At 36.2% G+C, this 25,821-nt stretch overlaps 1 protein-coding gene across 10 annotated transcripts; it reads right to left on the reverse strand.

The window, feature by feature from the left end:
* Positions 1-25,390, reverse strand: LOC145943095 (uncharacterized). 10 transcript variants are annotated; one of them, XM_083050460.1, is made up of 21 exons: positions 16,945-17,050; positions 15,946-16,156; positions 13,372-13,541; positions 8,903-9,153; positions 6,618-6,703; positions 6,258-6,456; positions 5,614-5,984; positions 4,546-4,771; positions 4,266-4,414; positions 4,058-4,093; positions 3,671-3,762; positions 3,411-3,584; positions 3,023-3,220; positions 2,674-2,943; positions 2,423-2,596; positions 2,128-2,326; positions 1,822-2,048; positions 1,538-1,757; positions 1,147-1,267; positions 873-1,084; positions 1-637 (listed from the first exon to the last, which is right to left on the reverse strand). In XM_083050460.1, the coding sequence occupies exons 2-21, from the start codon at positions 16,004-16,006 to the stop codon at positions 483-485; spliced, it is 3,591 nt and encodes a 1,196-aa protein (XP_082906586.1). In that variant the 5' UTR covers positions 16,007-16,156; positions 16,945-17,050; the 3' UTR covers positions 1-482. The 10 variants fall into 10 exon arrangements, with proteins under 10 accessions (XP_082906586.1, XP_082906577.1, XP_082906598.1 ...); XM_083050451.1 differs by having other exon boundaries at positions 16,651-17,037; XM_083050472.1 differs by having other exon boundaries at positions 5,614-5,981; positions 16,541-17,037.
* Between the last annotated feature and the right edge of the window lie 431 nt (positions 25,391-25,821).

Raw genomic sequence — 25,821 nt, forward strand, 5'->3', positions numbered from 1 at the left:
TGAAATGGTATTTCAGAATATTTCTCGTTGACGTTGAATGTTCTTGTATATTCTGTAATTGTTAGAAAAATCTTAATATACATAAATTAGGACTTAACATATACACGCACACATACATATATATATAATTCATCTTATACAATTTTGTCAGAAATTGTGTATTAGAATATGAAACTTTTTATCAATATAATCATACAAAAGATTGAAGAATATTATATGGAATGCTGTTGAAGTCTCAATAGACATAACTGGAAAGAACTTTTCACACAAAAAATTCTTCTATCATAGTTCTTTTAAATAGATATATAATTATTATTTGCATTATTTGTAAAAATAATTTTCTTTGTCCTTTTATATGAAAAAATGTGCACGGAATTCGTTTTCCCGAAATTTGATTCTTTCCCGAAGATTAAAAAGTTTTATGGTTTTATTAGTATATGTTAAATAGATGTACAACAGCAGTATTTGATTTTCTTTAAATTTCATATTTTCCCTATCCGATGTACCGACCAAGAACGAAATAACTTTTTCGCCGACTTATTCTTAAGCTCCCTTCCGTGAGCAATTTGTACTTCCAATGAGGCGCCGTTATTTAGCGCTAACCACGTATGAATCTCATCACTAGCTGCGGACACTCCTACAAAATCAAATACAATATTTAATTACATCATAATTAAAATTAATTATATTAAAAGGATCATATATATATATATATATATATATATATATATAGAGAGAGAGAGAGAGAGAGAAAATCTCAATTTACATATATATAAAATAAATTATCTGTTATAATAATACATGCATAATTAAATTCTATTTTAATGTGCAATTAAGTATATCTTAAGTTAAAAAAAATTAAAATATGATACCTAGCAATTCGTGTAAAGTTATACGCCGACTGGCCAGCAATTCTTTGCTGGCACTCCTGATCTCAAATATCAGCAAAGCTTGTCTCGGTACGCCATCGCCGTCTATATGAAAATCTATGCTGAACTGAGGATTAGGCATAGCCGGTAGCAATCGCGATTTCGCGATAGTTTTACCTCCATTAGGTGACACGATCTTATCGGGACTGGTGCACCTGGAGATTTTCAGTTTGATCATCTGCGCAAATTTTCATCTCAACATGTTAAATACACTTACGTTTGAAGTTTTACTCGACAGTATAATTGAGCAATGTGCGCTACATGGAGACCCTGTGCCTGAAGAACCTTTCCTTCCACCCCGGAATACTTCTCTCTAGTGCCGTTGACAATTTTTAAATCTAAAAATTGTGATTTTTATATATTTGATATTTTTTAATTTATAATTGATAAAACAGTTTTATTTTATTCTATATTTTAGCGTTTATATTTTAACTTCAAGTTTCCAAAATTTCAATTATATTTCTTTCTATATAATGAATTCTTATTACTAATATATTTTTATTTTTCAAATGAACAACAAGTAACAAAGGTCTATAGAGAAAATATCTACATTAAAATTATTTTTAAATATCACATAATGATGTGATATTTTAATATTATTCACTGACCGTTCGGCCTTAATCTTAAGCGCGGACTGGGCTGCCTTATTCTGCCTAACATATCCGGTTGCGATACAGCATGAGCCAGACCAGATTCCGAGAGAAGTTCCGTGGCGTCGGCCTCTCCGCCGCCTCTGGGTTCCAGGCTCAACGTGATGCCCTTACTATCGTTCTTATCCTCTATAGTTACTTCCGAACGGAATCTACGAAGTTTTAAACCTCTCTTCACCTACAATTACACGAAATACCTTGAACTGAAATTTCTACCACGATTTCTAGTCAATCGCGTTTACCTTCTGTTTCATCATGCGAAAGCTGTTGTACTGTGGTAACTTCTTGCCGAAGCTCTGTTCGGGGCTGGGGGTCAAACTGTGATGGGAGGCACGTCTTTCCGCGATCACTTTGGTGGTGTCGGTCTCGTCGACGGAAACAGCGGCGGATTCTGTGATAACTTTCGGAATCCAGAAACTCGACGTTCCGTTTATTTCATTGGACTCCTTACTAGTGATACTAGCCTTATCTATAAAAGAAATTTTATAAACAAACTATATTTAATGACCTATTATATGACATTGATTGAAAATCGACGTGGATATTACCGGACTGATTGGATGTAGTCGGCTTTAAGAGAGTGACAGTGCGTGGTGGAGGCGGTGGCGGTATGACTGGGTCCAAGTGCAGACGTATTTTAGACTTCTCCATGGAAGGCCTTCGCACAATACTCGACAAGGAGTCAGGTTCGGTATTTAGACGAGAAGAATTGTCGCTGACATTGCTAGTTGCGTACGTACTTTGCGTCTAGAATGAATAGAATCAAATGGAAATTTAGCGCGAGAATAAAACAGTAAAAAAAAATATAATGTAGGATATTATCATTGTATATGAACGCATTACCTCGCATTCTTCCGATAAGATCTTAATTTTCAGCTCTATACATCCCGTCTTGGTTCCCCTGAGCGAGAACCAATGGGACTGATCGCTGTTTGATAGCTTTCTGATATCGTCGAGAGTCAATGATACTTTCCCAAGATAGTCCTTCATACCGAAAGTATCATGATCCCATAATACCTGTAACCGATTAAAAATGTCAGCTCTTTATTCTTCTAGTGACAATCTTAGCGAAAAAGATAAATATATAAAATTACGATATCTAAAGCTTCCCCGGTCTTCGGCAAACCCATGATAGAACTCTCGTCCCAGCAAGGATTCAGCGTCTTCTTTTTTATGCTGCTTTTATATTTTGTCTCGTTGTTTAGTTTCAGTTCGCAGAAAGGATCGCTGAAACCGTTCAGATCCTTCGCAACGAGATCTTTCGCGCGCAATAGCGTCACTTCCATCAAACCACTTCCGGTGGATAGTAAACTCGATATATCGGAGGAAGCGGGATCAACGTCCTTGTGCGTTAATAGCAACTTCTGAAAATGTTTTAAAAAATTTAAGTGAATATTTTTGAATCATTTTTTTCTGAAAATATAAGATTTCTAATAAATTTACAGCTTGTTGCATCCATGGCAGACTATTCCGTTTGATTTTTGGTTCGTCGTCCAGCGTGGTCGGAACTATGCTGCTTCTGCGACTGCTAACCACTTGTTGTATGCATTTCACAGGATAAAAAAGAACAGAGACTGTCATGGAAGAAGCGATGTTGGAGCCACTGAGTATGAGTTCCTTTCTAACAATCCATGTCGTGTCCTTTAATAGAACATTATTTTTCAGTCGCGATATATAATAACAATGGTAATATAAAATTAAAAGGTTTAATGTAAAAATAAAGTCTATAATGTGTAAGTCTATTTTAAATTGACATCAGATTTAAAATTAATCGCAAATTATTAATCTTATTTTAACTTGAATTTAGTTTAAAAGTATCTATTTAGATTACCTGAGATAGAGATAGCATCGCTAATCCAAGCATATCCGTATCCATCGATTTCGCTATATTCCATGAATAGATAACGAAGCTCAGCGATACTTGAGTGTAATCCTGTACCAAAAATTGCGCTCTGCAGTCCCAAACCGGGGACGTGGTCGAACGTATATAATGCGTTGTTTTGACCTAAAAATCCATACAACATCAATAATTCACACATGAATGTAACTTCAAATATTGTAAAAATATATTCGATAGATAAATTGCTTTACCTTCTTCCGATTGTTGAATAACATACAATAAGGATTACACTGTGCAATATCATTGAGATTGTCAGCGGAGTGAATGTAAACTATCAGTACCCCTGAAAATTACGCATTAATTAATGCATTAATAAAAATAAAATTTCTCTCATTTGTCATTATTACAAAAAAAAAAAAAAAAAAATACATTCACAACTTTTACGAGTTTTTACGGAGTAGCGAATGATAAAATACAAAGCTTGACATATTTGAAAACTTTACTACTCGATGAATATCTCGGCAATAAAATAATCAAGCGTACACATTTAGTTAAACAGCGCGTTCAATCAAAAAAAATATTGCATATAAATCATGCTCAAACTCGCATTCGTCACTCGATATCTCAATCAGATTTACCTGCTTTGTGCGCTTTGTGGCAAAAGTCTCGCGGCACTGAAAATATTTCATATTTCATACTGATCATCGCGAAAAAAAATATTTTATAAAGGCGTGTTCGTTGCAACTTGAGTAAGTTTTATATATAATTAATCGAGTAAACAATACTTTCTCTCTGTGTTTTTAGATTTATATCTTATTAATTAAATTTATTTATATGTATTTATACCTGCGAGATGCATATTATCGGCTATTAATTCTGGCTGCGGTAACTCGGGATCCAAATGTGGAAGAGTAGTGTATTCTAATCGTGCATTGATATTCGGAATGTTAACGCTGTTACGGGATGGTTTCTTCTGTTGTAACACAGTCTCAACGCTGTATCAAGATAAATGCATTAATCAGTATATTACAAGTTCGATAAGAGACTTAATTTTACACTAATAGCATAAAACTGAAGAAAGTAGCATTAATTATAGCCTGTATAATTAAATGCGATCAATGCTTACATCTGCGAGTTCTCCCAATCATAAACTCCTAACGCCAATTCGAATTGCGCCAAAGTGATGGTACTAACGAGCCGTTTTGCTTTCAGTTTGATGGTAATCCTCTCATTGTCCAATGACCCGACTAAGAAAGACACATCTTCGCTCCACGTGGAGCTCAAATTCGAGGTGATTCGTCTTTGATCGCCTATTGTTACCACGAGCCATCTCACCTCATCGGCAACGTTTGCTGGAGAAAGACTCATTAAAAACTTTCTAGCGACTTCGTAATGATGAGGCTTCATAATAATACGCGTTGATTGTAATATAACAATTGCGTGTTTAACGATAATATGATAAGTAAAACGCACGATTTAATTATACATATATACTGATAATGTTAGAAGAGAATTTAAGGCTCCTGGGTGCTCACCGCGGCCATATTGGAATCGTGACGTCAGAGGCGAGAAATAACACGTTGAGATTTCTTAGATGCCATTTCTAAATAAAAACATATTTGCATAAAATAACACTTAAGATCTCTTTAATACACTTCTAAAAAACGCCGAAAACTATTCTTTTCCCTTGACAGTCAATCAACAACCGTAAAATGATCGAGATATCAGACTTTGACATGCGGAATGACTGCGCATGTGCAAAGACCAGACGGACTGGGCCTCATAATATTACATTTTACAGCTGTTGATTGATTATAAAGGGAAAAGGATAGTTTTCGGCGTTTTTTAGAAGTGTATTAAAGAGATCTTAAGTGTTATTTTATGCAAATATGTTTTTATTTAGAAATGGCATCTAAAAATTTTTAGCGTGTGTTTTCTCGCCTCTGACGTCACGATTCCGACATGGTCGACAAGATACCAGGAGCCTTAATTTGTGTGTTTTGAAATTTTCAGTCTAATCTATTTTTATTTTCAATGATCACTCTATGATACACATGTAAGATGAAGAAAGAAGAATTCTCATCGGTTGATTCTTTAATTAATAAAATTAATAATTAATATTAATAATTAATAAAAAAAAATTAATTATAATTTAGTAAATAAGAGAGACGATCTTTGTTTAAAAAACATTTACCGGCACAACCATTCTGGCACAGAACAACGGTGAGCACTCCTTGCGGTATGGAATTGGTCACGGAATCCAGTCCAGGACCCGGTCGCTCGCGCGCCCTTAGATTTACTTCCAGATGACCCGGGTCGACGAGCCAGCTGGCCAGAGCGTCCGTGACCACCGCGTGAATCCAGGTCTTGATCAACGGCATCTCCATCATCTGCACCGCTCGCAGAATTCTTACGCTGAACCAGACATCCGGTTTTTCCAGGAAACTCACGCTAAGCCCGGTCGCGTGCGGAAACGGCGCCGACGTGTTTAATGTTAGATCGATGACAATCGTGCCCGATAATGATAGCTTCTCCACCGCCAGATCAATGTCCATCCCCACGCTACTACGAGGCATTTTTAAAAACGCATTCATAAAATTTCATTCATAAAATTTCATATAGAAAATAATTTAAGAATTGCGCGATAGTGATGAATCGCAATTAAAAATAATTTAGGGCGAAATAAAGAGGAAAAATTTGGACACGAAATCAAGATTGGCTGAATAATTGCAGCAAGATTGTGAATAAAATGCAAAAGATAAAATATTTGCGTAAAAAATATCTTTTAAACATATTTTTAAAAAATGTTTAATATAGCAAAGATTTCATCTCTCTCACCCTTTACCAAACAACCGCGTGGTGATGAGCATGCGGAACTGCTCGCAGTCCAACCGCACGTCCGCTTCGATGGATAGTTTAGCTTGGCCGGAATGATGTCCATTGGGAAGGTCATCGTCGCTGCAGCAATCGAGTGTTCTCACGCGAGTGATGCACGGTGTTTGTTCGCCGAGAGTGAGTTCGCGTAATTCTAATGGACCTGACAAATGAGGATCTCTTATGAAAAATCAACGATGAAGTAATTCGGAATTTTTCGAATGTTTGATGATTTAATTTCTTTAGCAGGTTTTTCTTCATCCTCAACAGTTCCTTTTTTGTTGTAAATCGACCGACTATATTTTTAAATAATTTAATCCTTACCTAGTATACCGGGTTTAGCTTCATTAAGGAGAGGCTCCAGTCGTTCCTTCGCCAAGGAAAAGATACTAGCGGCGCTGAATCTCCACCTGTAGAAATAATATATTCGATATATAAATTAGAAAGAGAGAGAGAATTTCTGTTCCTATTATCTTTTCCTATAATTTCATTTACTATTGTCAACTGTGTGTGTGCATTCTATTATCTCTGTTGAATTTAATTAAAATACTAGTTTTTATTTCAACTTATTAAATCTATTTCGCAGAGAATATTTTCAATCCCTGCTAATTTCTTCCATTCATATTAGATGCCTGCTAAAAGATATTTCAAAGAGCGACGTGATAAAATATGATTCATTAAATATTCAGTTTAATTAAGTGAATAGCGAGATTTACTACGGTAAAGCGCTCTTTCAAGCATGAAAAATGTATACTGACGGTTTCGGTATCATAAAAAGTGAGCTATTTTCAGAGTTTATCTCTAATGACATCCCATTGACAACGAGTCGATTCGTATATAATGCTCAACAGCCCACGCGGTTTCGTCAATAGATTAAAAAACAAGATTACAGATGAGTGGATTAACACGTGCCCACGCACTTGTCATTTTTTAGAATATAGTGATAATATCTTGTCAATTTTTTGATATCTTCACGCTTTTCATCGTAAATTCTCTCGTAAAATATATATTAGAATATTTATACTCTCTTTTTTTTCTCTTTTTTTCTTAAATATAATTACAATAAATATTTATATATATTTTATAATTTTTCAAAAAATTATTTATAATTTTATATCATTATTTTTTTCAAAATTATAGAATTCAAACAAAATATTGGTATTATTTCAAGCATGTTTCAGCACGTGTACGGAATTAAAGTCTATTCACGGGTTATTGTACAGGCTCTTTAGATTCTACGGAATTTTTTATGAGATGTTCGATTCTATAGAATTTCTTTCGTAACTATCGTACGTTTTCTACATGATCAAATAAACGCCGATGCGATCATTATACTGTCTCTGGTCGCCGCATCTGTTTCTTTTATGCGCATACAATGCATGTATATAAAGTGTCGCGCTGAATTCATCGCTTTTTCCCTCATGTAGATATCCTCGTTATTCGGTGAGAATCCGTAGCCGGCAGTTCAGGAATGCTCGAACAGGTCTATCAACTATCCAAATAAGTAGCACTCTTTCCTTGCCTATTCCCGCCTATCGCATTAGCCGTTTTCAACTATACTGACAAACGAGGAAAGAATCGTGCGTGAAGATAATTGCTCTTAAACGTGCATACAATTATATACATATATACATATATGTATATATATTAATTTTTTTCTAACATATAAGCGTCTCCAAAATTTTAAAATCTTGAAAGCTCTTTACTAATAGGTTTTGATTTCCAATGAGTAGTGAATAGTCATTTTTTAAAATATGTTTTATAATTTTAAATAAAAAATTATGTATGATTATATTCGATTTCTCTTTTACGTCTGTACTTTATTCAAGTTGATTTGGAATCCAGCTGGCAATGATGTTTTATAATCTATTATAATATTATGAATACGATTTATTTAATCACGTCAATTTAAAAATCGACAAATCATTTCGTTCGACATATGTCAGCAGCAGCGACAGACAAGGATTTTATTCGCAGCACGAGGAACAGAAACGTGAAAGGCTACATCTATACATACATCACGTGCGGTAGGAATGTGGTATGTTTACAATATGTAGTACTCGTTCTCAAACGAGAGAGAGAAGTTCATTCACCCATCCGATATGAGGACAATCGCGATAATATATATGTATATTATAATATATATTAAAAATGTATGTGTGTATTCAGATATATTGATCAGTATATAGCTACACAAGAAAGTAGTTTATGAATATAAGAAAATAGCAACAATGTATATATTTTATTACATTTTGTTGCATTTCTCTAAAATTCTCTGTCTTAAAATATTTTTATTTTTATGATTTTTTTTTTTTTAATAAGGACAATTTGATATATAAAATGATATAACAATTATATATTGATTTATATTTAAGTGATTGATTTTTCTATTTAAAAACATTTGTACCGGTTAATAAAAGGAGATGTCGATATGAATTTCTTTGTATAATAACTGACTCGACAATAATTACACGCTTTCGCAGGCAACTCAAATAAGTGACGCTTATTAACATAGGTACAGCAGATGGTACATTAACATATAGCACCAGGTGTCCCTTTTTCGCAATTAGCCTCTCCGGTCATCGATAACTGTTGAAAACGGTACTTGCCACTTATTGAGAAGCAGACTGAGCCACTCGGCGGTCTCATCCTTGTACAAAGCCCGTCTCCTACGTAACCTGGCCAATTCATGTTGCAATTCCGTCTGAAGAAGCCGGGACACTCTTGCCTTAACGATCGTCGCTGCCAATGCCAGGACCAGAACCAGCCACGCCAACGACAGCCCGGCCGCTCCTATTATCCAGGTGATCGCGAGTGCCACTCCGAGATACAAAGCTGTACGGATTGCCTCTGCGTCTCTCTGCAAAGAGATATTTCATCCGATGCATTCACGCGCGCATGCATTTGCATGTATCAAATAAATATGAAAGCCCTGGGACCATCCCATCGCATGCGTCGCATTAATTCGGCGATAATCGAGTCGAGCATAACGTGCTCAAAGTGTTGTATTAACATCGATGTTAATGACGATCAAATAAATGCTAATTATTCTGTCGCTCATGATGAGATAATTAATTTTTGATAATGTGAAATGACGCACAAAAAACATTTGATTAATTTAATATTTTATTATGGCTTGCTATAGAACCATTTTCATTCTTATTATCGAATATATTTATTTAGAATTATTTTAATTACGCTCGATCTCTAATTCCAGAATATTACTTTTGTTTTATGGAATATATGTAATTGTGATATTCTCTTCGATTATAATTTTGATATTCTATATTCCTATTCTATGCATATTTAATATCTTTGAATTTAAATTTACAGTAATTAAATATTTATTTTCTTTTTTTGCATCGTACGAAAATATATTTAAAAAGAGAAACAGGTGTAAAAATGTTGGAAACAAACTGAAGAAAAACATATATTTTAAAAACGGATATGTGGATGAATCAGATAATATAATATAGAATAGAATTAATTAATTCTTTACTATAATGCATAATTCTCTACGTTAAAATGGAATACTTTTCTTATTTCAATTTTTCCACAATTGTATAACTATCCGCATATGTACGAGATTGTAAAATATAATTTATTCTTGTTTTTTTTCCATCCTGTTTAGTATATACTCGTGAACTAAATACAGACGTAGTGCGCTAGGTGCATTCTTGTCGTATTCAATGCAACATAAAGAGACATTAGCGATACGAAAGAAACCTTACAATGACAGTCCGTCCGTACATTTATTTGCAGCATATCATTAACAGTAATTTAAACCTTGGGATGCTAGAACCGTGCATATATGTATATTGTAATTTCAGAATATTCTCAGAAAATATTTTTGTCCTCAGATTCGCGAGAAGTGAAAGCAATGTCACGCGACACGTCCAAGATATCGTATCTTCGTCTTGCTAGGATGTAGGACATCATTCCTGCGTGGTTACACGCGACGTCGCGTGTAACGTCGAAGAGGTTTCTCTGACGTCACCGAAAAGCGTCATTAACCTCGTGGTTGAATAATAAATCGTAAGCATAAGAAATAAAAGGCTTTATGATTCTTTTTTATGGAATTTTATAGACCTCTCGATAAGGATAAGAAAAGAAAATATGAGTTCATATCGAATAAAAGCGAATTCGAATAGCATCGTATAAATAATATGATGATAAATCTCTCCTGAGAAAGGAGATATTTGCGTTAAGGAAAAAATTATCGTAAGGCTGGCCTAATTAATCCTTTAAAAACGCTCTAATAATTTTTCGATATCCAATATATATCACATTATAATATTATAATTAACAAGTATAATAATCAAGATGGTCGCGGTGGAATTTTTAATTTATAATGTATGAAATAATTTAGATATACACATACGATTTTTTATACTTTCCAAGATTTTATTTTCGCAGTATTTATTTCATGTCTTTGAAGCAAGCTGAGCGAGCTCCGCTCTTAAAATTAACTAGAGCGATATTAACGCAATGAGGTACCTCGACGCACCTCTCGATATCGTCTCGAGGACGCAAGATCGCTGTCGCGCACAACATGCGCCCTTACGCAATAGTAATTCAACCTGTTCCGTCAAGAACGTAACGTTTCATTAATTGGAAAGTTGTCCAATGCTAAGAGAGGCGTGTCCCGGCTCTCGTAAAATATTCCGAAAGAGCCGTGTGTTTCTCGTCGCAAGCTATATTTTTCCCATTTACGAAATTACGGCGAAATAAATATCATCGGCGGAGATTATTTTACTCTTGCATCGTAATTTATGACGTTTGCTGCATCAGAGAAGTGTCTTATAATTGTAGAAAAGATTGTGCGCGAAAAATATCCTCTCTGTAAAAATCGATTTCTGTGAGATAAATTGCCTTATCTACGAAGAAAGACGCACTTTCTAAGATTTATTTGCATTAATTAGATTATAATCAGGTAAATACTGCGATAAGTTTGTATATTCAGTAAGATCTTGCATTTCACGAAAACTTATGTCTAAATCTTTATGTATGAAAGAAGAACGTTTTCAAACGCGATCGGCTTCTTTCAAATACAGCACGTGTTCGAAATTTATCTTGAAGGATTCTGTTTTCAAGTAGAGTGTTAATTACTCTCGGTAGAGCAACTAGAAAAGAGTGCGAGATAAAGATCGCTCGAGAAATCCCACGAGTTCTATGCCGGAAAGCATTACTTCAATGACTTCCCACATTATAATTTTAGTTCTGCATCCATAAATTTCCATAAAGGCATCGAGATGTTTAATTATTCATCTTTTATCTCATCTTATTTTTTTAATCTAATTTTAAAAATTGATTTTTTTTTTACTAAAGTGCCACAGAACATTTCAAAACGAAACACCGTGATTATATATTTGATAATTAATTATAATATCATAATACAATAATAATATTATATATTGAAGATTTAAAAATTGTTAGAGTATATCTAAAGAATTAATTAAACCAAAATTTACGATAAATTTTTCGAAGCGGCAAAATTTTGGGCTACAAACGAGCAACAAAGTCTCATTAGTGTCACTTAATTCTTTAAAGAAATTTAACTTTCTCAGAATTTTATTTTAGAATTTATTAGTGAAATTTTCTGAAAGAAACAGAGCTTAAATTTATCAAAAAAACATGAAAATTATATTTAATCTTATGTTAAAATTAAGATAATAAAATTCCAGGATACTTTATATATTCCTCAGGGTAATCATTATATGGCATGTTTATGCAGTTTCAGACACGGTCCATGAAAGAAGTTTCTTCTTCTCAAAATTCAATTCGATCGACATGAAACGAACAACGAAACAGAACTACATATAGAATTTACAGAATTGCTGCTAATTTGATAAGTAAAAATACATTTAAAATTATTTTAATTACAATTCTTATAAATTTCTCCATAGTTCATTGTACTTTTTTTTCCTCGTTAAAAATGCGAGATTTCCTTTGCATTGTTTCATTTTCCGACTGATTCTACTTTTTGTGAAATTTTCTCGCACCCCACAATTGATTTCTCAGTCACACGAATAACGGATACATAGTCTATTAAAATGAAAATCCGAATGGGATAAATCGACAAATAATATATTATAATCCTGGGATTATGACAGAGAATCGGCTGAATAAATATCGTCACGTTTTCCTAAACGATGAGCCACTCGAAGCGTTAAATAGGTCGGCTTCAAACCCACAAAAGCGAATGTTAAAAAATCGTTGAGTTCTACGACAATAGCCATAACGACGTCAGCGAACGTTCAACGATGCGTATACGTTGTATGCATCGCGAACACGTTGAACGCGGGACATCGCGTTCCGGCTCCTCTCTTCTTCACGGAGCATTGTGCTTCACGGTCGTTTTTACGGAATTGACGATTCAGCTCGCGTAGGATCTTTTGAAAAATATATCCGCCGTATGCACGGGGACACTGGCCATTGAAATTACATACGTTACCTGTGCGCTCGAGGGACATTCCACACGAGAAATAGTACGTATCCGAGTTAGTCTCATATATGCGAGCACCTCGACACACGATTGCGTACGATTATATACACCTTTGTAGCGGCTGTCCTAATTTTTTTCCCCTCCGCGTTCCTCTGATCGAATTTTAATTAATAATTTTAATTAAAATTCCATCTCAAATCCGACGTGAAAAAATTTTCAATTGATAACTTTAATTAATTATTTTTCATAATAATTTTATTTTTAATCTCCCTCCACGTCGATTCGATTCAATCTTTTAATAAAGTTCAATCTGGCCTAAGTTTTTCAGTGTTGATGAATTTTTAAGGACAAATAAATCGGAAAACTTGGAGAGGAATTTTTGCTCACAAGTGTCATTTGCATATTAACGAGTTTATAAAAGATTTCGACTAAGGTATGCACAGAGAGAAAGAGAGAGACGAGAAGGTGCGCGAGGAAACATTTATCGTGGCCTATTTCTCAACCGAGAAGGCGAGGAAATGACTCGGCGAGAGAACGGCATGTATATGTACGCGCGGTTGTCTCGCTATCAAGAATTTATTATTCGGCTTGACCGAGCAGAAAGCTCTCCTCCCCTTCGATAAGCGGCCGTACCTGTGCTTTTTGCGCGATGGCGAGGGCGAATTCTTCGTCGGGCGCGGGATCGTCGGGTGTCATGTTGGTGCCCCCTGCACCAACGGTACTGTTAAGGGGTCTGACCGGACCCCCCGTCGAAGACGACCAATTACCAGCAGGATTCTCGCCTCCGTTGGATTCGCGCTTTCCTGAGGAACAGAAAATATACATCCGCAATGTTAGAGATATTATGTACCTATGTGCAACGCAACGTATCATACGTGTATATAACCATATAGAGAAAATTTAAATGCAATTCCGAATGCAATTGAGATAAACATAAAGTGAGAATTAAACGACCGCGTTTAGCGCAAGGAACTACGTGAAAAGGAAGGTAGATCCTAACTTGCGTGATGTCTGAATTTCTACTAATAGCTGCTAATTATGCGATATGGTTTATTGCTTAATTAACTAGAGGATAATTCTAGCATTTATTTTATATGCGTCCATTTTACATTTTAATGATTAAAGCAAAGATGATGATCTTATGTGCCCTATTATTTTTATTCTATTGCCTGTTCTCATTGTCTATTCTTTTTATCGTGACGTTCTTTGAGTCTCTTCTGCCTGTCCTGAGAGTTAATTGAATTTTATTTAATTCAAGTGGAACTACAGTCAGCGATCAGTGAAACTACACCGTAGTGATCTATGGTCTATAATAAATTTACAATTCTTCGGATCGTGTGCGCGGTGCATATCAATCAGTGCACCGGTAAAGGAGCTAGGACAAGTGTCACGCGTAAGAATTATTGCCGCGGAGAAGTGCATACATGCACTCCGAGAAATGCATCCACGCGACGTACCCCGCGGAAATCTTCCGGCCATTTATTCAGCCAACTGTCTCGCCTAACGATCGTTTTTCCTCGGCCCTTCGCGAATCACGTTTCCACTGATTTATTCTGTAAGTATACTCTATACAGTATACTTAATAAAACTACGAGAGAATATTCTTGAATGGAAAAGTTTTGCTTGAGACTTAGCTGTAGAAGAAGTGAAGAAGAAAAAAAGTTTATCATTAGACCTCTAAGGTCTTCCTAGAAAAAGAGGACATTGTTGATATTTGAGAAACAATTAATTAAATTTTACCTACCGAATGAATTATTTATACAACACTAGCAGTGTCTATATCATTTCAATATTGCAGTTGTAACATGATTCGACACGACAAATCAAGCTAGGAGGATAAGAACAATAATTCAGAACACAACCTTGACCTTATGGAAGCACATACAGGGTGGAATTAACGTTGCAACCTTTCATGTGGTTGACGTCGCGTCCAACTGTGTGCCAAGAGTAATTACTTCCGCAGATTGAATTTGGCGAATCACGCTCTCCCCCGTATTTTGAATATATACGCGACATATATGTATAATGCCAAGTATTCGTTAGCGTGTCGCGAATAACGTACGGTACGATAACAAAGTTAGAATAAGTAGCCTACGATGTTGACGAATAAAAATCGATAAAATAAACATGAGTCTCTCTCTCTCTCTCTCCACATGCGTATACCGATAAAAATTATATTTAGAAACTTGCGTAAAAATTTATACTACACGTGTACGTATCTTACGCGTTGATCGGCTAGAAGAAAGAAAGTGTCTTCCAAACTTCTGCAACGTGAATCGAATAGAACTCCAAGTCGGGTTTGTTTGACAAGTTGCGCACGGGGTCGTCTCTATAGAGGTTCCACGAAAAGCAATTTCGATGCTCTCGATGATCGCCGTACCGTACAAAACTGGTCACGGAGCATCCACATCGCGTGAGCGTAACTGCTTCACGCTGATGTTATATAGGCATTTCCGAGGGTATCGATCAAATAAGTTATTAGATCATGCGCCTGCTTTACCTTAATATTCTATCGCTGCGTTCCACATAGTTTCTGCACGTGCGTGTGCGGAGAAACTCAACAATTTTGCTCAAACGTTACGGCCATGGTGTATCGGTCTTATCATGTCACATGGAACTAATATGCGATATTTATACATACAACATGTGACGCAAACTGCTCGCGAACATCGAAAGTCAAATCGTGAGAGAGAATTGGAACTAATTGTTATATATTGATTAAAAATCTCGGCAATATTTCACTGATTTTCATATATTACATGAACCTAGTTTAAATATAGCGTAATATACAAGTTATCCTTGTGTGATTTAAAACTTGATCCCCCTTTCTGTTTACCAGAAGATGAACTAACAAAGCGTGATAAGTGAAACCGTGCATAGATCTATTTCTTCCACACGTGTAGTAAACAAATACGTTTATTCGTCTGATATAAAATTTCGTGTCGCGGCGGTATAAAAAAAATGTATGCTCGATAAATGTTTTTTTTTTTCTTCTTTTGCAAGTGAAGATCGGAAAAGTTCTCCTCAGCTAACACGATGACGTTCGTCTCGAGCAATCTTAATTCTGATATCTTTTTTGCGTATATCTCACGCGTGAAATTTTTGCCTCCCGCCTTTCCTCTCTTCCCGCGCGTGTTGAACTAGCTAATTAATGTCACGTGGCTCCAGCATGAGAGCGCGAGCGCACTCATCCGCGACGCGACGTACCTTTTTTTAAGGAAGTTCCTCGCTTCGTATGGCGACCCATGAAGCTGGAAAGTAGCTGCATACTTTTTTTCCCGACACTTTCTTCTTTAGATATACCGGTCGCGATTCCGATAAAGCTATCGATCGCGTTCACCGGGTCCCGGAAACCGCGCGCCGCTAAACAGCCGCTATATCGCTATATTCGAGGGTCAATTTCTTTCATATCATCGTGCTGGAAATATTACAAATATTTGCGAACTGTTATAAATATTTGCATCTGTCAGTTTTCCTAGTTGCGTGCTGACGAGTATCTCAAATTCGATTCAGTTTACAAATGCAAACGCCAGTGAGAAAAAGATTGTGTCCGCAAGTAAATGGACATTTTTTTAATAGCTCGAGAAATCTGTACGCATTATTTTTTACACTCTCGAGGAAAAAAGAGAGACTTTTTTATCATTCGATGAAATAAAGAAATAAATAAATATATTATATACATATTTACAGAAAGTATTAATTAATGTAGAATATTAATATGAAGTCAATTTTTTTCTTTACAGTTTTACCGAGACTATTTAGGTAATTTGGACAATTTCGAGAATAAGTGAAATTATCTTACGGGGTATAAATTTCTTTTGAATCGTATATGCCAAATTCACGGAATTCGAAACGTTTGACGTATTGCCAAGATCTCCGGTAGAAAATTTATCGAATGTTTACATCATGTACCGGGGTATATAATTTCCCACTCCAAGATGGACAAAAATATCAAACTCGACCCAGCCCACGAGACCACTGGCTTCATGCCATTGATTCGTCTTCGAATTAATATTCAACTAATACTAAACGGCGAAACAGTCAAGCCCAAAAGCGATCGAATCATGTCCCAATCGCTCGCGGATAATTACAATTAAATTGAACGAGCAATGATCCTCGCACATTATAAAATTTTATTAATCCCCCGCTACAATTAACATCGCCACTGATGGAACAATTTTCATTAGGTATCTTCGAAGGACGCACCACTTGTCGACGAATTCTTAGTGAGGATCTCGCGAGCGTACATTCTTGCGAAAATTCGCGACGATCGCAAGTGCTCGACGCGCGCGAAAACACTGAGGAAACTTTGGTCCTTCCTCCCCGCAAATTGCCGCCGAAGTCCGCGTCAGTTTCCCTCTCAAGGGATTGCGAAAGTCTCGCGCCTGCGCCACCCTTCTGATCGCCGCCAGGAAGCAGCCTGAAATCTCGCCCCCGTGCAATTAACCTGGCGAACGCTACCTTGCGAACGTCACATGGTAGGATAATCTCGTTTCGACGCGCGATTACATCTTTTGTGTATCGATTAAAATATTAACGCGTGTATCTCTACACTGAGAGAGAATTTTCTCTTAGAATTTACCCTGAAAATCATGGTAATCGTGGAACAATATGAAAAGAATTTTAAGAATTTCGCTGATTAATATTTATCACAATAAAAATAATAATATCTATCACAATAAAATATAAAACATGTTTGATTAATTTTACTAAACTGCATAGTAAAACTGATCAAACATGTTTTATATTTTATATTGTAATACATATTATTATTTTTATTGTGATAAATGAGTCGTTCGCTCGAAGAACGACTTAAGTCGATTTAAGTTTTTGCAAAAAAAATTGAATTAAAGATTCAACTGTGTGATTTGAGTTATTAATCATTATGTTATTCAGCTTTTATATAGTTTAATATACACGTTCCTATTTTGCTGAGTAGCAAAATATTTAATAACTTGAATCATTTAGTTAAATCTTCAATTTTTTGTGTAAAAACTTAAGTCGACTTAAGTCGTTCTTCGAGCGAACGACTCAAATATTAATCACAGAAATTCTCATAAAATTCTTTTTATGCCATATTGTCCTACGATTATCATGATTTTCAGGGTGAATTCTAAGAGAAAAGTTTCTCTGTGTACAGATGATTTAATCGCGTTGCATATTGCTAACCATTATTATATATAGATATAATGCTCGCATTGCAAAATGGTAGAAATGAATTAATTGAACGCGGTATAATTGTTTTCAAATGTCAAAAGAGAATTTAGCATTCACGTTACATCCTTTTAGTCCAAATGTCAGAGCGTCATAATAATAAAGATAAATTGAAATGAGAGTTAATGAGAGATTATGAAACACATATGTAGGATTATAATATATCTTTCTTACGTGATAATAAAGAATTCAAGGAGGCAATCGCTCGATTGATCGGAAGGTCGACCTTCGGAACACTCCTCAATTAATTGAAGAACGAAATGTGTTTGACTGCAGCGGCGTTGCATCTCTCATACGGTTAATAGCAAGAGCAAGTAATTTGAGTAATGGGCCAACGATTATGGCGGCATTAAGGATCGCGCAGTTAATATCGCAGTTAACATCCGCGTACAACCGTTACCGTACCGTTAACTTAACATATATAAGAGACCGCCGCTTTGCAGCTGTAAGAGGAGCATGTATTATACTATTCTTAATCCACTGGTCGTTAAGAAAAACGCAGGAAGGATCGATTTACTTTTATAGGCGTTAAATTATCTTTATTAACGCTCAAAATAAATTGATTCCTCATCCATTGAGGATTAATAAATTTCTCTCGACGAAACGCGAAGAAAAAATAACGATCAATCATTTTTACACGATTTCACACGAGCTGACTCCTAATTAGTCATTCCTCCCAAGTTCGAAGAACGGAAAACGCGCTGGATCGCCGACCGCTAGAAAGTGCAATGACTCGGAATGCAGCATAGCACTGACCGGACAAAATCACATATATACGAGTTCAATGCTTCCGTCGCTAAGGAATTATTATTCTGTTGAATCGATATAAGTATACCGATTCCACCGACTTCGCCGGAGAGTTGATGCGATTATTTACAATCTTCCGCGCGCATCAAATAATTCCGCTGCTATGCAACGCGATGCAGCGCACCGGCGAAGGCGATGCACCGTTGGCTTAACGGCACTGTGAGTGCCGCCGCGACGTGAAAATTTCAATTCCCGATTGCATTTCATCAGCGGTTCTTTTGATCGATTTATTTATTTATTTATTTTTTTTTTATTCTTCTTTATACGCAAAGCTAGGGACGGAAATTGATTTGCAAAAGAGACCAGTTTGAAAACAAAGACATTTGAATATATAAATATGTGCATATTTTTTACAACTCGTATAGCTTTGTAATTTTAATAGAGGAAAAAATGTCGAAGAGACATGTGTTTTCATCATATATGTATGCTTGAATAATTGTTTTTCTATTCTCTCGAAATTTTGCACTTCACGCACAATAGTCGCGGTGATCTCTCGGCCGAGTTTCTCGCTTTTACTTGAACGAGGCAAAGGGTAATGGAACAGAACGATGGACTGTCGCTCGTCGTCGTCGTCGTCGTCTCGTTTCCTTTTCCCTCGATTTTATTTGCTCCTCGAGAACATCTGTCTTACGCACTGTGCCTCAGCGTGTACACGGCCACTTTACATTGCCACAAGCCGTACTGATGACGCCGACGAGTCGGACTTTGTGGTGCAAGGTGCATCGCCAGAGAGGAGAGAAAGATAGAGGAGAAGAAAGAAGAGCAGCGAGAGAGAATGAGAGAAAAATAAAAAGAAAAGGAGAGTTTCAGAGAATTACTCAGGGAAAAACGAACTAGACGGAGACGACCGGGTGTCCAAGGATGCCGCGATCTTTTGCTATCCGACTCTATCCAGAAGTGATTCTTGAATTCACACAGAAATCAAAAGCTGACGCGTATAATATGAATATGTATATGTTATTCGTGAAATCTGGATATATCCTCGAGAAATGAGATATGTGAATAGTGAGTGAGTAAACATCCTAATAAATAGATTATTCAAGCTTCAAAATTAGAAATTTTAGAAACTTGAAGATGGAAAATTCTGAGGCCTATCTAGACAAAGGATTGTTTCTTCGAATTTAAGAATTCGAAGGTACAAGATTAGAGAATAATGGAGAAAGTGTCATATCGGATAAACGAAATGACATCACTTTTCTCCCTCGCAACACATTTTACATTCCTTGTGGTGATGATGTAAATGTAAGAAGAGATAATATACGTAGAAGACTCGTAGAAGGTATCATAATTAATTCTCGATCTCTTAATGGCTTTCCCCGTAATTATCGCGTATAGGCAAATCCTAAATCAACTACCTGCGGACGGGAAGATCCATCCGAAGGCGGTACATTCCGGAGATTTTAGAAAAGCCGTCGCGCGGGAACCTGTTCTCGTTTTGCCGAAAGAAGCGGAGAGAGGGTTCCGGCTGTTTCCCGCCTCGGTTTATACGTATTTACATATTTACATAGACGTACGCGCGTCTGGTCCGAGCTCGGTATTCTAGTGCTATATATGTTCCAAGTAAAGCTACATCCGATTCTAAAAATATGATCGCGTAACACTTGGCTTTTGTAATTATTAATACATCTCAAACGTAAATATTTATAGAAAAGGTACAACAACAGATTGTGATTAAAAAAAATAATGAATAAAAAATTAGATATTAGATATTGATTAAAATTCTGTTTAGATGCGGATAACATTCCATGTGTTACGGCCATTAAATAACTAAGCACACATTTAAAGGAGTAAAATCGAACAAATAAATTATAACAAGAGGGAATTCAAAGTGATCTAATATGTAAAACATGGACGCTTCGGTTTAGAAGAATTATTCAGCTCGTCGAAACAAATCGGAGATATCGTTTGAAGATTATACGCGAATTTATCGCGTGGCTTCGGAAATCTGTACTGTACAAAAGAGTTCAAGATCAATGCTAAACTGTGGAAGGTATCAGAGCGAGAAGCGAAGCGCGATTCACGTGGCGTGACGCGATGACCGCGACCTGTTGAAAAAAAGAGGAAGATATCACGAGAAGAAGAAGAGATCTATGATCCCTGTTGTCTTGTTACAACCAAGTCAGCTCGAGATTGTAACGCTCCAAAAATTAAGCCGCGTAACAGTCGACTAATTCAAACATTTCCCGTGTATATCACAGAACGTTGTGTATTGTGCTTAATAATTATACAATAAGTCTATGATAATTAATAAAATCTGAAAGTTTCAATATACTAATGAATAAGATATATTACATCTTAGATTGCGACATTAAATTTTTTGATTTTTATAGTATTAAAATATTTTCATCAAACATGTAATTAAAATACAATTAATAATTGGAATTCTGAATATTTGGCATTGTTGGTAAATTGACATCTATTTCTTTAATTTAAAAAAGTTAGGATAATTGTAATAGAGTTATAGTAGAATTAAATGTACAATTTAACGAAAATGTTATCTTAATCGTTGAGCACAGTTTTGCAAGCTTTAAAAAAATATCACCCAATGTTGGATAAGAGGATTTTTTTATCGCCCTAAAAAATATTTTTCTGTCAATTTTAATTCATATTTGTAAGTATTGTATCCCTATTGCTCTATATTATATATATATATATATAATATTGCAATGGATAAAATTTCACGTTTTTGAAATACATATATCAAAAGTGGAACCTACATGCTCTATTAAATTATTTTTGAATAATTATCCATTATTTATAACTACTCATTCAATTATATATTAAGTTATTTATTAAATCGTTAATCGTTTAATTTACTATCATTTTAGATTTATCAGGCTTTTATCTACCTCTTTTACAACAGAATAACTAAGATATGATAAATAAGATACGATGGACGTCTTCTTGCATTAGCAAACAAGGTTCCGCCGTGTGCGCGGCGGGAATAAGATTCTCGTGCCAGGTTCTTTCCGGCGCGATAATTCCTCCTCGGCGCGATCGTATCCCGAACGGAAGCGGGACCCTTTCTCGGACCCTCTCATAGGCACCGAGTATATACGGTCGCATACCTGGTCGCAGTGGCGTCGCTTCGCGGCGGCGGTGTTACTCCCGGGGTCGCGTGAGGCATCGTCCGGGTCGCCTGCCGCCGCCGCCAGCGGACGCGCTCCTGTCCAGCTCGTGGAGGGCACGCGACGTTGTTTCCGGCCCGGTTGTTTCCGCACCCCCGCGAGAGAGATATATGAAAGAGAAGAGACGTCTCTCCGGCGAAGCGACGTGGCCGTTCTCGACCACGAGCGCGGCAACACTGACCTGCCACCAGAGGAAGAGGAGAGAGGACCGCGACCGGATAACAGAACCTCTTTCCTCCGGGTTCCTCCGGCTGTGTTGCTCCCTACTCTTCTAGCACCTCTCTTCTTCTCTCTTCGTTGTTTTCACTTCTCTCTCCACCTCGTTTCTTCAGAGAAGAGAGGTAAGAGCGAGACGTATAGGGGGCGACCTCTTTGACTCACGTGTCCCAGAGGGGACGGAAGAAACTCATGGAAAAGGAAACGAGAGGACCAGAACAGGAATCTTCATTTTTTTGTTTTATTTTTAGAATGTTATCTACGAGAGAACGAGATTGATCGCATTCTTCATTATATCTTCGATCTCTTGGAAATTAATTCTTGACCTTTTTTTATCTTTCCACTCCCACGTATGTGCACGAGGAGGAAGGTGAACTTTCTCGGATATCGAGCGGATGAACTGGATATCCGTAGATCAAATTAGAAAGAGAATGTCTTTCTTGGAGCGCAATTTCGCTCGAGGAAGATATAATATCGACAGAGGGAGGGCATCTCTCTTTTTAACTTTTAATTTACTATTCTTAAAGTTCTTGGAGTTTCTTTTTCTCATACATGAAGAGAAGAGCGGAAAGTAGACTCTTTCGATTACCGAGAAGGGAGGAAATTGACAGCATCGACGACGGAAGGAGGCCACGACTCTTATTTTTAATTGCGTTTAAGAAAGAGGAAAAGAGAAAGAGTTTTTTTTTACTTTATAAGTCCATAAGGAGTTCCAGAAGAGAAGTTTGTTTCTGATCGTGTCTGCCCGGTTACGGAAAGACGGGAAGATCGACAGAAGGAGGACATACTGTTTCTTACATTTTAATTGTACCCTTTGAGAATATCTTCTTTATTTCGAGTCCATAAATAGCAACCAAAGAGAGAACTTCTTCGCGCGTGTTCGCCAATTAAGGGAAGATGAAGAAGAGCATTTTTTTTTAAATTGTAATCGAACTCTTTAAAATTTCTCTTTACCTTCGAATCCATAAATAAAATTGATCGATGAATGCATTAATCTATTCTGTAATATATATTACGTTCTTTAATCTTCTTCATTATTTTAATGAAATCCCTGTGAATTATGATGCTTACATATTAATCGACTTCCAATTCACTTCTAACGCTACGTCGAAAGAAATATCCTATCCTTGTATAATGAGGAAACGTGATCAACGAGATAGTAGATGAGAAAGTATCCGACGAGAGACACCTCGCTCTCGTTGTCAGTGAAGCCTGAGAAGAGAGGAATGCCTGCGTGCGGATCATTGACTCCTGGTGAAGCTCTAATCCCCTTTTCCTCCTTTTCCGCGACGACATGTTACGATACAAACAGGGACGGATCTATGCGGAAGCCAACGAAAGCTTATTGTCAACTTCGACCTGATAAAACTTGACTCAATGCAATAGAAGCTACTGTACAATTATAATGAACGCCAATGATCTTCAATTGTCTTGATATTACGAAAGAAAATCCAATAACATGCACGTTATAAATTATATTTCCGAAAGAAAAGGTGTATATATTTGTGTATATATTTATTGTATATAAGTGTAATATATTTGATTGTATATATGTTATATGTGAGCGAGGTGTCGGATATTTTTTCATCTACTATCTCATTGATCACGTTCCCTCATTATACAAGGATATATTATTTCTTTCGAAGCAACGTTAGAATAAGTGAATTGGAAGTCGAATAATATATAAGCATCATAATACACAGGGATTTCATTAAAATAATGAAGAAGATTAAAGAATGTAATACAAATCGTAATTTGATTGTTAATAGGTTTCAAATCTACAAGAGACCGATATATATGCATGTTCGGGGGAAGTAAATTTTTTCGGAGATTAAAGATAATTTTTTGAACATTTATCTTCAATCTTGTAAAGTTAGATTGAAGTATTCCAAGAACACGCGACTACAGCGGTTTAATAACAGTCGCGATGAGACATTCTTCATGATATAACATGCTTCACCGAGTAATTTACATATAATTACGGTCTAAACTCAATTAAAATCAAAAGCGTAACTTTTCGTAATCAAAGGCGATAATAATACACTAACTCGATATGCGCCGGTTGCTCTTGCGTGGTTGTAACCAGTACATTATCGAGTATCTACAATGACATCTTCAAAATACTCATATATATATATATATATATATATACAAGAGTCACGTTATAAGATTCGGCCACGAGTTTTCGCGCGATTAATTTGCGCGTTAGTGTTCGTGTGCTACTGGAGAGAAGCGATCGATCAATAATGCTGCGAGTTCTAAGTTCTGAAGATAGAGCAAGCGCGATGGCGTCATATATAAATGCCTTCTACCGATTATAAATATTTTAATATATTTTATATATTTATCGCATCACAACCGACATCTAGAAATTCCTACAGGGAGAACCGCTGGCAATTTATATGGAAATATCATCCCTCTTCGCGATATCATTTCACTAAGAATATCAAGACCGCAAATAACTCTCTGCATTTTGCGATACATGAGGAACCGGCGAAAAATGCAACGCCGGTTACCTACCTACATATTATACAATCAACTGACATATAGTTGCAAAGTGTTTTCGCCACAATATTTTATATTATATATTTATACACGGTGCTTCTTTATTATATATCAATTATTCCGCAAAATTATTTCATTAATTATTTATCAAATGCATACTCGAGAGAGTCACGATATTTCTGTCGTTTTAAATATTTAAAAATGCTTTCCAATATTGTGTCAAATTAAATTACATATTTGTTATATTTCACACTTATATATCTCTGTTCAAGTCATTTTTTATATTTACTTTTCTAACATTGAAAACAATTTTTCACTACTGCTACTACTCACGATCGTATCTCTAGCGTCCAAAGAATAAAAATACAGCCTCAATCAATATTAAATTATTAACAAGCAATAAAAAATCTTTAGCATTCTTTATTTTTTTCCCCGGAAGTTTACTATATATAATTATCGATGAATCGTTTGCATTTCACATTTCATGCAAGTATATCATGCGACGAGATTTTATCTTGTCACACCGAGAAACGCGATCGCGCGTCCTTTTTCAATTTTCGTTCTTTGACTTTTCACAGCTAGCAGGTCAAAATTAGAGCTCCCTCGAATTTGTGTTTACCTTACCTGATCTTGTTCTCTGTGTCGAAGGGGGCTCACATCTCGCGTCCCGTGTGGCTGATCGACGCTCTATATCGGAGATGCCGCTTTATCGTGACGGTCCTCTTTTGGTAGTTTCTCCTTTTAGTAATCGTGCGACACATAGTGCTACCGTGCACCGGGAACAACGTATTGTTACGTTCGTCAGCTGCTGCTCTGCTCCGAACCGACAACACGCTCACCAGGGGAGGAGAGCAAGAGGGGCGCGAAGCCGGCTCTACCGTGGAGAAGGGTACGCTGGAGCAACTGTCGATGAGAGAGACAAAATTAGGAAAAACGAGGAGTGAAAAGAGAGAGAAGGGAAAGGAACAGTTAGTGACGCTCATATACGAATACTATGGACCCCAATAATCGATTATTTCGAATGACGCGGGTGAGATAATTAATCGATAGAACATAAATTTTATCTATTTCTCGCGTTACTGTAACAGAAAAATTAAAGAAGAAAATTACAGAAAAAAAAATTAATGAAAGAGAAGAGGAAGAATGAAAAGAAGAAAAAAAGATAAACGAGAGAGAATATTTATTATGAAGCTGGATCATTGTTTTGTTGTAA

The sequence above is a fragment of the Prenolepis imparis genome, unplaced genomic scaffold (genome assembly GCF_030444845.1).
Source record: "Prenolepis imparis isolate NDT839.2.m4 unplaced genomic scaffold, iyPreImpa1.0 SCAF_1, whole genome shotgun sequence".
In the NCBI taxonomy this organism is placed as follows: Eukaryota; Metazoa; Arthropoda; class Insecta; order Hymenoptera; family Formicidae; genus Prenolepis; species Prenolepis imparis.

Excerpts from the sequence above, each read along its gene's own strand:
- LOC145943095 (XM_083050460.1), bottom strand. The coding sequence starts at position 16,006 with ATGCAGCTACTTTCCAGCTTCATGGGTCGCCATACGAAGCGAGGAACT. Across the intron at positions 6,704-8,902 it reads AGTCTGCTTCTCAATAAGTG|GTGGAGATTCAGCGCCGCTA; the intron begins GCAAGTACCGTT and ends TTATTTCTACAG. Across the intron at positions 2,327-2,422 it reads TCTTATCGGAAGAATGCGAG|ACGCAAAGTACGTACGCAAC; the intron begins GTAATGCGTTCA and ends TATTCATTCTAG.